Source organism: Oreochromis aureus, linkage group 7 (assembly GCF_013358895.1).
Source record: "Oreochromis aureus strain Israel breed Guangdong linkage group 7, ZZ_aureus, whole genome shotgun sequence".
Taxonomy (NCBI): Eukaryota; Metazoa; Chordata; class Actinopteri; order Cichliformes; family Cichlidae; genus Oreochromis; species Oreochromis aureus.
In genome coordinates, this window is record NC_052948.1 from 8,377,815 (window position 1) to 8,390,207 (window position 12,393).

General features: G+C 39.6%; 2 protein-coding genes across 4 annotated transcripts; one reads left to right on the forward strand and one right to left on the reverse strand.

Moving 5' to 3' along the window:
- The first annotated feature begins 989 nt into the window (after positions 1-989).
- On the forward strand, positions 990-6,282 carry tmem263 (transmembrane protein 263). Its single transcript, XM_031737314.2, has 3 exons — positions 990-1,165; positions 2,470-2,540; positions 4,906-6,282. The coding sequence occupies exons 2-3, from the start codon at positions 2,474-2,476 to the stop codon at positions 5,199-5,201; spliced, it is 363 nt and encodes a 120-aa protein (XP_031593174.1). The 5' UTR covers positions 990-1,165; positions 2,470-2,473; the 3' UTR covers positions 5,202-6,282.
- Positions 6,283-7,867: 1,585 nt separating this feature from the next.
- Positions 7,868-10,796, reverse strand: LOC116318283 (zona pellucida sperm-binding protein 4-like). Of its 3 annotated transcripts, none has more exons than XM_039614931.1 (9): positions 10,442-10,796; positions 9,901-10,288; positions 9,529-9,713; positions 9,339-9,436; positions 9,100-9,260; positions 8,821-9,013; positions 8,391-8,553; positions 8,228-8,303; positions 7,868-8,147 (listed from the first exon to the last, which is right to left on the reverse strand). In XM_039614931.1, exons 1-9 carry the CDS (start codon positions 10,742-10,744, stop codon positions 8,047-8,049), a joined length of 1,668 nt encoding a protein of 555 aa, XP_039470865.1. In that variant the 5' UTR covers positions 10,745-10,796; the 3' UTR covers positions 7,868-8,046. The 3 variants fall into 3 exon arrangements, with proteins under 3 accessions (XP_039470865.1, XP_039470864.1, XP_031593099.2); XM_039614930.1 differs by having other exon boundaries at positions 9,901-10,156; positions 10,229-10,796; XM_031737239.2 differs by having other exon boundaries at positions 9,901-10,796.
- Between the last annotated feature and the right edge of the window lie 1,597 nt (positions 10,797-12,393).

Consider the following 12,393-nt stretch of genomic DNA (forward strand, 5'->3'; position numbering starts at 1 on the left):
TGCCAAAGCCCTGGCCATAACCCTATTGAAAATGTGCAGACTATGCCTGAAAGTCGGGTCCATGTAGCAAACCAACAAATTTCAATTAATTCTACCAATTGTGAAATGCAGAGTGGACAAATATCCAACCGGAACTCTAACAAAAGCTTTTTGATGGCTACCAAAAGCATCTGGTCAAGGTGCAACTTGCTAAAAGAGATATAACCAAATATCAGTAAAGGTCTATGAATATGCAAGCCTGTATGTTTACTTTTGATCGAGTGTGGATTAAACTACTCTTATCTTAAAGTTGTGATAAATGTTTGGATAAAGCTAAACTTTCAGACACTCTGTGACAAGATTTAAAATACAGGACCTATACCCTTATTCACTTCAGCTCGGCTAATACTAAGTTTTTAAGGTGTAGATCTCTAAAATTAATACCTTAATATCATATTTCATACCATCTTTCAGCTTTATGCCTTTTCGAATAGCGGTTATATTTGTTTTTAGGGGAGACGTGACCATCTATTTAAGACAGACGATCTCTGTTAAAGCTAAACTTATACGTCACTTCCGCCTTGAGGGGAGGAGGCGGTCTCGAGGTATTTGTGTCCGTGTCCCATCCCGCCAAAGTCTGGTTATGTTTTGAGGCTGCGTATTATTTAAACCAATTGTTTCTACTATATATAAATGTATATTTGAAAATACTGAAATAAAAACCTTTTTTAATGTAAAAACAACCCCATGTGTTCTTGATTTCATTACATTTTTTAACCGATTTAATCGGAAAACACTGTTTGGATTCTTAAACGTCAGGGCCTCAGTGCATTATAAAATTATGCTAATTAATGTCGTATAAATGTCAAAAAGTGGACTAAAATTATAAACAGGAACAGTCTAATTTTAGATCCAGTACTTGTGAGCCGTGTGTTTTTCTCACACGGAGCAGCAGCTGGGGATCCATCTGCAAACAGTGCGTAACTCTGTGTGTTTTTATGGGTGGAGACTGAGGTTCTCCTCCTCCTCCAAAAAGAGTCAGACAACACAAGCCCGCTTCGCCATCAGCAGCTTCATTGTTGCAGGATCTGGGTCCTTTTAGAAATAACTGTGGTCATTTTTTTTAAAGAACACAGCCTTAACCATAAGTGGGTCGCTCTCTTTGCTAGCTGTACGCTCACGCAAGGTAAGTGTTTTGGGATTCAGTTTGTTTGACGACAGTCAGCCATGAAAACTTCAGCAGAAGCACGAGCGTCACTTTTGAAAAGAAAAAAGGAAAAGAAAAACACCTCAGCCATATTTCCTTAAAAACAGCTCCCGAGCAAAAACACCACAGACCCTTACTTTGTACGGGACCGCTAGTTTAGAAATGTCGACGCACTGTCGACCATTAGCGGGGGAAAGCTGCTGAAAGTGGCGTTTCCCTGGGGAGAGATGTGACGTTTGAGCTAGAAGATTCTGTAAAATAACATTAATCAGCGTGTGGCGTTCAGGCTCCGCGTATAACTGACTCAACTATGAAGGTTATAAAGGTCGTAAATTTATGTTTTCCCCTTCGTTTGTGATATAAGTTAGCGTACTCTTCGAGTACTGACTGGAAGTTACTGTCGCGTTTTGCACGTAGAGCTCGATCTGTTTGAACCCTACACAGAGTTGTTTCCACTACAGCTTTCTACCGTTATCCGGCGTTATGTTTACAACCCATTTAAAGAAGATGTCTTTTGAGCAGGTTTTTATACATTCTGAATGGTCTGTTTTTGAAATGACCCTTTATTTATTATGTTTGTTGTTTTGGCCAACGTCTGTTCTGAAATAGGCTTGTGCAGACATGAAAATGCTTTAAATAGTTGTGCACAAATTAATGATTGCGCACTAACGAACTCAACAATAGAATTGGAGTGATTTGCTTCCCCCAAGTATAGACACATAAGGTGTACACAGTTCATATTTTATCTCTTTGTGCTTTTGTTTTTTTGCCTGCTCTGTGAGAAACACCTGAACAGGTCCGCCTTGTTTTAAGGATACGGAGCACGCCCAAAGCAAGCTCCTTTATTTTCTGTACACATTGTGCCTGCAGCAGCCCAGTTATTTACACTGACGTTGTCAGTTAAAGCTCTCTTTGTAGGCTGTCTTACATACACATACATATTTTATTTGGAAGAAAGTCTTTCAGTAAGATCAAAACATTGTCACAGACATCAAAACTTACACCAACGTGTTTGTGGTGGAGCAGTTTTGTACTGTGTACTTTGTTGTTCATAATGTTAAGGACATAAACTGAAAATCCACCAACTTATCACATTCAGCATCACAGATAAACGTGCTTCAACATGCACTTAAACACTTTTAAGGATGCCAGTAAGAAGATAACTTTCAATAGTTTTAGTGGGATCTTTAAGTTAAGGCAGTCTCTGTTTAGCTGTAGTTCAGCACACTTTATAGCTGCATTGCTGTATGACGTGTTGGTAATTGTGTCACTTATTTTCCCAGAGAGATGAGTCAGGCAGAGCAGGCGCCTGCGGACATGCCTGCATGCCATGAAGATGAGCCAGCAGCTGCAGGTAAGTATAGCTGGACACCTCCTTTGACGTATACTAACACATCTTTTAAGCTTAGCATAGTAGCATGCTGCTTGGTTAAAGATGTACATGTGGGGGAAATTATATGTAATTAGGACTCTTTTTACCACAGCGATTAGCTGTTTCTCCAGGAATCAGCTATTAAGTGCACTGTAATTTTGTTAAAATTTGATTAGCGGGTGTTCAGGGTGGCCTGCCTACAACAAAGAGATTTTAACTGCTCTGTTTGAAATCCTCATGTCCTTTTGTTCCAGTTTGTCAAAACTGGGAAATGTTATAATTAAATATCCTTGTTGTTCTGTACCGCTAACATGTTTTCTGTAATAGCATTGCAGTACTGGGCAACGGTGTTGTCTACATTTATACTCTTGTTGCTGCGTCACCATTACTCTGCTAAAGTCCAACTCTTTGTGTTGGACTTTTAGCTAATAAATCTTGAACAGCGGTTACTTTTATAGAAACACAGGTAGGGCTGTGCCATATCATTGATATTGTCTGCAATAACAGTGGTACAAATTTTTACAAATATCATTTTATGATATATTTTCTATGTTTCTTAGTACTTGCAAAGAGAGTAGCCAGGGATGCGTGAGACCAAGAGCTTCCTTTTAGCCTCCAGTGACAATTTAGTACCTATGAAGGGAGGTACTCCAACCACCTCTAAAAAATCACAATACTTTGCAAAATATGCAAGAAAACAGTTCCTGCTAAAGCTGGCAACAACAAACTTGTTTCACCACTTGAGGCAAAAACACACCGTTGAGTTCAGCCAGGTTATGAAAGAGGAGATGCTAGCACCTGTGGATGTGTGACCCAAATGTCAACATATGGCTCCACTGAGCCTTGCTAGTTGCACTCCATATGACAGGAAAAGCAATCAGTAGATGGAAATGACTTATGTTGTTACATTGTGGAAGAGCAGGTTTTGAAACAGCTGGTTCATCCTACGTATAGAAAATACTTCAGTTTTCTTTTTTTTTATCATGTGACAGTTTTGTGCAGGTCCTAAAGAGTTATAAGGTTAAATTACTTTAGTATTTGTTTGTTATTATTAGCTATTGTTTGCTCTGAATTTCCAGTGAAGAGCACAACCTAGGCTAGTTTTGTGCTAAACTTTGACTTCTGCTCTGTCACTGGATACAATGCTGTGTCACTGCTATAGTGCTGCTGCTGCTTGTGCCAACTTGTTTGAGTAGATTTACACTTTAAATTAGGAAGTGTGTCGTTAATTACAGTCGCTTGTTGGAAAAGAAGGATGGAAAATGCCTTTTATTTACTTATAAATTCTGCTGGATGTAAGCATCAATAAAGTGTTCACTTTTCGTTTTTTGTTTTTTGTTTTTGTTTTTTGTTTTTTAAAATTTCATCAGAAATTTTATTGCAATTTTTTGAGATATATTAATATGGACTGATACTTGGCATAGAATAGAACTTTTATACTCTTAACTGAGCACTCAAGGCACTTTTTACTGAAAGCCACATTTACTCATTCACACACACACACACACACACACACACACACACACACACACACACACACACACACACACACACACACACACACACAGCATTTTTGTCACATGCCTTCAAGAGCTTTTGTAACTATCACACGCACGCAAAGACACACACACACACGCACGCAGGCACGCACAGACTCCAGCAGATGCATTGGGGCAATTTGGGGCTCAGGAGATAAAGCAGGTTATCCACCAACTGGAAGCTAGCTTGATCCCCAGTTCCTCCAGTCCATATGCTAATGTGACCCTGGGCAAGAAACTGAGCCCCAAATTGCCCCAATGCATCTGCTGGAGTCTGTGCGTGTCTGCGTGTGTGTGTGTGTGTGATAGTTACAAAAGCTCTTGAAGCTTTTGTCCCTCCACCAGTTACAATATCATTATGGCTGTTGATTAGATTGTAATTTGAAGGTTTCAGCCTGAGCTCTGGGACATTTTGATTAAATGATTATATATTTAAATAAACAAAAATTAATCATTAATAAAAATGATAGTTTCACTTGTATGTATATAGCACCAAATCACGAGCAGTCACCTCAAGCCGCTTTATATTGTAAGGCAGAGGAACCTACAGTAATACAGAGAAAACCCCAGCAATCAAACGACCTCCTCTGAGCAAACACTTGACAACAGTGGGAAGGAAAAACTCCCTTCTAAGAGAAAGACACCTCTTCATCAGCCATCTGGTTCAATTAAATAATTTAGGAGATTTGTATGCGATGCGAGAATTGTTGTTGTGGGTGAAGTGTTATTTTGTATTATATAGTTCAGGATGGCTCAGAGGATTAAAAAAAAAAAAAAATTAAGATGGTATTTTTGATGTTTTAAATCAGACAACAAGGACCATCCAGTGGCACAGCCGGGCATGTTCGGCAGGTTGGCGGGGGGCTTATACGGTGCCACCAAGGGAGCTTTGGGAGCAACAGTGGGCGGTGTGACCTGGATAGGAGGAAAGGGTCTGGACCTCACCAAGACTGCTGTCACCTCCGTAGTCGCCGTGCCTGTGATGGGAGTAGGACTGGTTAAAGGGGGAGTGTGTGCTGTCGCTGGAGGAGTGACTGCTGTCGGCTCTGCAGTAGCCAGCAAAGTTCCTATAGGGGGAGGCAAAAAGAAGGACAAGTCTGACTGATGCAGAGACCGCTCAGCTGAATGGTAACGCTCGCACTGCGTTTCACCTGATTCAGCACTGTTGAGCAGAAAAAGAGCAATGGGAGATTCAGAAGTTCAGTGTGCACGTTTTGGTGTTGGTTTTGTTTTGTTTAGTTTCATGTGTGTGTTTGTTGGTAAAACCCACATCCATAAAATTAAATGGCAATTTTTTTTAAATCAAGCAGCAATATAAACACTCCACTGCTGCTGTTAAATGCAAACACCAAACCTTTCTCCTGTGCCAATAAAATGTTCGGTGATGGGCCGCTACACTGCTTCCATTAGTAACTTTTGTACGAGAGGAAAACCAGCACTTATGAAGTAAAAATTTACTTGCAAGACAATCAGCGATCTGTGATGATGTGTTTATTCCTATTTTATTGCTAACTGGCAAACACTGTTACTTTATGTGGAAATTCTTAGTGTGTCTTTTTTCCTTCATGTCCTTTCATTTAATCAGTTGTTCACAAATCAGAAGGTATGTCTAATCAAAGATATATCAGACCTGTAAAAGTCATTGCTGGTTGTTGATATTTCATTGGTGGGTTTTTGACTGATGTCTTTTTTTTTTCCTGTATTTTTCAGCTTAGTGAAATGTTTTTGTGTTTTCATACCGATCCTGATATATTACAATAAATACAGCATTACAGTCTAAAATTCAGAGCTTGTTAATTGCAATGAAACCTTTTTCCTGTTTCATACATTCACTACTTCTGTTATTTAAACATTTTTCCACACACTGTCTGCAGTCCAGTAAAGTTTTCATCAATGCTTTATTTGTTTTTTGTTTGTTGCTTTGTTTACTGCTGTGTGGTAAAAATCTGACAGCTGGATTTCTTGAATTACATTCTCCGTTTCAAGTGTAAAGTACATTTTAAGCTGAAAACCTGTGAAAGTGCATACCTTTGAGCTCCAGTTAGGTAGCTTTCAGGCTTTGTATCATGGAGAACTGAGGTTTCACAGCTTTTGTATGATCAGTGTTACAGATTGTTAGAAGCCTTTTCAAACATGGCAAATATATACTTAGAATTTTTTTTTTGTAATAAAATATCTGAAAGTCATTTGTTTTCTGTTTCCTCTGTTACTAAATAAGCTTTAATATATGTAAGACCAAATTATTGCATTTACTAGTGTTACACTTTTAATACATTTGTGTTTTAAATTCAGAACTGCACCAGCATCTCTGAACATTCATCAATATATTTTGTAAAATTCATGTCACGGTTTAAAGCAGCCTTAGTCCTTCATGTTTTTGTTGTAGTTTACTAATGTTACTTTAAATAGGGGGCTTTAACATTTATTTTATTTTTCTTCTACCAGTATTTGTTCATGTTTAAAAAAAAAACAAAACAAAAAAACACTGAAAAGGCACAATTTTTATTGTTCATTTATTTATTTATTTTTCAGTTTATGACATACACTTCAGTAACTATACTTTGCTAGTATTGGGTTGGACCCACTTTTGTCATCAGAACTGCTGTTTCATAAGATAAATTCAATGAGGTGCTGAAAATTACTCTGGGATTTTGGTCCACATTAACATGATAACATGACAGAGTTACTGCTGGTTTGTCAGTTGCACATCCATGTGTGAGAGTTTCCCATTCAACCACATCCAAAAGGTGCTTTACTGGATTGAGCACCTTAGTGTGTCTCACCTTATTACCTTATTCTACTGGCATCTGAATGTTACAGCCGAAATCAAATTCCATTGGCTTTGAAAGGAGTGCCAGCCCTCTCTCCATCATTTTTCCATGTAGTCACTGGATTTTTCCAACTATTTTCTGTAAACCTGAGAGATATTCGTGTGGCAAAAATCCAAGTAGGTCAGCAGTTTCTGAAATACTCTGACTAGCATGTTTAGAACCATCAACTATGCCACATTCGAAGTTTCTTAAATCATCTGTCTTCTCCGTTGTGATGATCAGTTTGAACTTTAGCAGACCACCTTGACCACTTGTACCTGCCTAAATGCATTGGGTGGCTGCCATGCGATTGGCTGATTAGATTTTTTCATTAGCGAGTAGTTAAACAGGTATACTTCACAAAGTGGCTGGTGAGTGTGTATTACGCTAATCTGTCTGAAGAGTTTAAACTTTCTGCACAATATTCACCTTAGTTTATCATTTGGAACGTAAATTACGTTGCAAATTTATTTAATTTCTGTTTACTTTTGATCTCCCCAGTCCTGTCCGCGTGTCTGACTGGTCTCTATGTGTTCTGCCTCCATGTTGCCACGTTCATCTCATCGTCCCTGTGTCTCCCCAATCTGTCATGTCTCAGTATCTGTTGTTTAGCTTTTGGTTTTTGTCACCTGTTTACCAGTTATAATGCTGTGATTTTGAGTTTAGTTCTGCATTTTGGGTCCATATACCTGCTTACAGATTTGCTGTGAACCAATATCTAATATCTTGTTTTTTTTGTTTGTTTTGGATGATTTTGGGAAGGTGTCTGTTATCTGTTAATTTTTTCTAAATTTTTCTTAAAATAAAGGGATGTGGTTGGGGAAAGATGACTTTTTGTATTTTATGTAGGATTCATTATAAAGGCATGACTTGGGTACTACAAAAATTGGTTCTCCTTTTTAGGAATGTCACTGGTAAAAAAGGTATAGTACAAGCAAAAAACAAACTGATTTACATCATGTTGGAGCCAATACTTCTTTAATATAAATCTCAATGACATGATTAGACATATTTCTTCCTACAGCACACTTGAATTCTTTTCTCCAACATTATAATCTAATTTCCACTTCATACTACTAATAACCGTTTTCATGTTGCAGATTTTTTTTTAACTTGTTGTTCTCAGCAAAGTTCTTGAGGTCAAGCTGTTAACTGCTCAGGAGCAGTCATGATCAGTGGCCCGGAGGAAACCACAGTCTTTGGTTCATTCGTCGTCTGGTCTTCAGCTTCGACATCTCTCCCTACACACAGAAATAGAAACATGATCAGATTGAAGATCATTTTGCATTTGAATCTTAGAGACTATGAATTTATATCTTACTTGTCCTGTGGCATGCTGGCTCACAGCTGACAAACTGTCCGCTAACACACACAGCTGTGCTACAGTGAATGTACAGCTGAAGGAATAAGGATAAGCGTGTTGGTTAAAAGGGAAAAATATTTAGTTAGTGCAGAAACACTGCTCAAACTGATGTACTCATTACCTTTTCATGCAGTGGATCCATTCCCTTCTGGTCCTTTACTGAGGAACCCACGAAGGTGAACATTTTGAAAACGAAACGCCGGTAATGACTGGGGAAGTCCAGGCCAGAGTTAGCACTCACCGGTACCAGTGAGGACAAGTAATTATCATCCCGGTATGGACATCTGGATGGAGCGCATGGAGAACAATTTTAGTTAAGAGAACACTAGCCAACTGTTTTTGTCTTCAGCAATACCAACTACGGGTAAGATCAATTATAAATAATATGCGTCTGTGTGTCCACTACAGACAAACTTTTCAGCTTATTAGATTATTGGATGATTTATCAAAACCATATGTTTATTTCATTCTCAAATATTAATAAAATTATTTTCCTCAAAAATTCAACATGTTGTCACAAACAGGGCTGAGTACGCTGGTATCTTATTTACCCGTCTATCAGAATGTCCCACTGGGGGAAGGTGTGGGGGAAAGGGCTTGTGGTTACCCAACAGCGACCAAGAGTCAAAACAAGCATCGGATCTGTCTTTTTGAGGAGCTGAACCTCCACGTACACAGGGTCCCTCAGGACTTTGGTCACAGGGTAGTCTGCTTCCGTATAGAACGAAGTATAGGCCACATCCACTGTGAGAGCAGAGACGTCAATTATTATTATAAGATTTTACCTAATCTTGGAAACAAATGGACTCTTTAAGTTGCCACACACTTACATTCATTACAACCCTTTGTAAGGCATCGTCCATTGGCCAACCTCATGACTACATTAATGGGTCCCATAGCAGAAACTGGCAGAGGAAGATTTTGTAACGGTAGGATTTCTACAATCACAGTTTCAACATCGGTGCCAATGTACCTACACTGGAAAAGGAAGCTGAAAAAGAAAATAATATCATGCTACAGAGTCCGAAACTTTAATTTAATGCCAGGACAATCTAAAATGTTTACTTACTCAAAGTGACTGTCTCGGGTAATAGATCCACGAGGCCCAACTCCCACCTGATATGAGGAAGTCATTCTGTTCTCATAGATTATTACACCAGGCTCCTCCTGCAAAAGGTTAAACGTGGTTGGTAAGATAACAATATTTACAAATATACCCTGCCTGACTGATAGAAAAGTAGGAGGACACACTGTTTTACCATAAAGGTGGTGCCACAGGCAGTAACAGGAAACTGATATATGGCAAAGGCTGAATTGGAGTCAACATATGAACAGCCAGGACCACCTGCTGCCAGTGAGGTTGTCTGGAGGTCAAGGTGGGGTAGAGTAATGTCTTTGGCAACAACAACAATGAATTGAGCATCCCGAGTGCACTGGACAGTCACTGGTGATAAAAACGTAGGCAGATAAAGGATTTGATATTGCTGACAAACTGGAAACAACATAAAGATTTAGAACTCAGTTTTACTTGAATATTTTTAGTGTAATCAGGCTTCAAGATTTTGTTGTTACGACAACAGCTTTGGATCAATTGATATGAGCTATTTATTAGATAAACCAAAAAAACTCACCTGCCTTTCCAAAGTAGCACTGATTGCCATCAAAGCAGCATTTTATGGATTCACAGTGAGCACCTGAAATACCAGTAGTTCCGCATGGGACTCTCACACTTTTTTCCACATCACAGCTCTGAGCCGGTGGCAGCGTCGGAGGCACTTTTGGAATTTGTGGGACTTTTGGTTTTTGGGGAAAGTAATCATTGGATACTTGAGGAAAAGGTGGGACTTGCTGCCCTGGAGGCAATGGCCGGGGAGGAGGTCGAGGTTGGGGATTTTGTGGTGGAGGAGGTCGAGGCTGTTGAGGAATTTGTGGTGGAGGAGGTCGGTATGGTGGAGGGTTCTGGGGATTTTGTGGTGGAGGAGGGATGTACGGTGGAGGCGGAGGTTCTTTCTTGGGAATCTGCCATGGTGGAGGGTTCTGGGGATTTTGCTGTGGAGGAGGTCGAGGCTGTTGAGGAATTTGTGGTGGAGGAGGTCGGTATGGTGGAGGGTTCTGGGGATTTTGTGGTGGAGGAGGGATGTACGGTGGAGGCGGAGGTTCTTTCTTGGGAATCTGCCATGGTGGAGGGTTCTGGGGATTTTGTGGTGGAGGAGGTCGGTATGGTGGAGGGTTCTGGTTCGGTGGAGGCTGAGGGTTCTGGGGCTTTGGAAGTGGAGGAAGCAGGATTGGTGGAAATTGAGGGTCCTGGGGTTTCTTCCACGGAGGAGGACGGTATGGTAGAACTTGAGGGTCCTGGGGTTTCTGCCACGGAGGAGGCTGGAATGGTGGAACGTTCTGAGCCTCTACCTCTGTCCCAGCTAAAGAGCCTAGCAAAGCTAGTGCCATGAAAAATTTGGCACTCCAGAACTTTGCCATGGTTTCTCGGCTGTCTGATCTGGACACTTCCAAAGTGCACAGTTTCAGTCAGCTGTGCCATTTATTTGCTACCAACCCTAAAGTTTTTTTTCTTCTTATAAACCCACCTCCTCGGTCAAAAAAACACCAATCAAAGCTTAGCAACTTTCGACAGTCAGAAACATTTAAATATCTGTTGACAAATCCAAAATCTGGGTCACACAAACCTTTTAAAGGTCTTCATAGTCTCAAACTGTATCTGTCACCAAATGTTTATTTTTCAAGTGCACAATGACAAGCAAATTGATTGTTCCTCAGAATTTGTAACAAATTGCTAGTTTTTGTCTACTATAGTACTATCATTTAAACAGAGTTTTGTAGCAGTTTATGAAACAGAACAACTTAAATCAAGTACAAGATAAACTTGGTTGTCTCAGTTCATTTTAGGGAAAATATCAGTCAAAGTCCAGCAGGAGTTTTCCAAAACATGATCCAGCGTTATGCAACAACCACGGCTATGACAGCAGACGATAAGAAAAGGTAAAGTTCTCATATTATTTAGTTAGAATAGCAGACCACTGTACAACGTCATCAAGACGTATAAATAATCTGCTGTTTTACTTACACTTCATTTGCTAAATTTGTTTTTAAAACTAACACTGCATGGATCCAAACTGATAGCATGTCAGTGCAGCCTGATTTCGCAGTTACAGTTAAGTCCATAAATATTTGGAGAGAGGCTACTTTTTTCTAATTTTGGTTCTGTACATTACCACAATTAATTTTAAATTTAACAACTCCGATGCAGTCAAAGGTAGACTTTCAGCTTTAATTCACTAGGTTAAACAAAAATAGTGCATAAAAATTTGAGGAACTAAAGCATTTTTAACATAGTCCCATCATTTCAGGGGCTCAATACTAATTGGACAAATTAAATAACTTTGCATTTTCTATTTGCGTAACATCTCTAAAGTTAGAAATATCCTGTCTCAGAGTGACGCTGAAAAACTAGTTCATGCATCTATAACTTCTAGGCTGGACTATTGTAATTCATTATTATCAGGATGTCCTAAAAACTCCCTGAAAAGCCTTCAGTTAATCCAAAATGCTGCAGCAAGAGTACTGACAGGGACTAGAAAGAGAGAGCATATTTCTCTTGTATTGGCTTCCCTTCATTGGCTCCCTGTTAAATCCAGAATTGAATTCAAAATCCTGCTCCTCACATACAAGGTCTTAAATAATCAGGCCCCATCTTATCTTAATGACCTTATAGTACCATATCACCCTATTAGAGCACTTCACTCTTGCACTGCAGGCTTACTTGTTGTTCCTAGAGTATTTAAAAGTAGAATGGGAGGGAGAGGCTTCGGTTTTCAGGCTCTTCTTCTGTGGAACCAGCTTCCAGTTTGGATTCAGGAGACAGACACTATCTCTAGTTTTAAGATTAAGCTTAAAACTTTCCTTTTTGCTAAAGCATATAGTTAGGGCTGGACCAGGTGACCCTGAATCCTCCCTTAGTTATGCTGCAATAGACGTAGGCTGCTGGGGGATTCCCATGATGCACTGAGTATTTCTTCTTCAGTTACCTTTCTCACTCACTATGTGTTAATAGACCTCTATGCATTGAATCGTACTTGTTATTAATCCCTGGCTCTCTTCCACAGCATGTC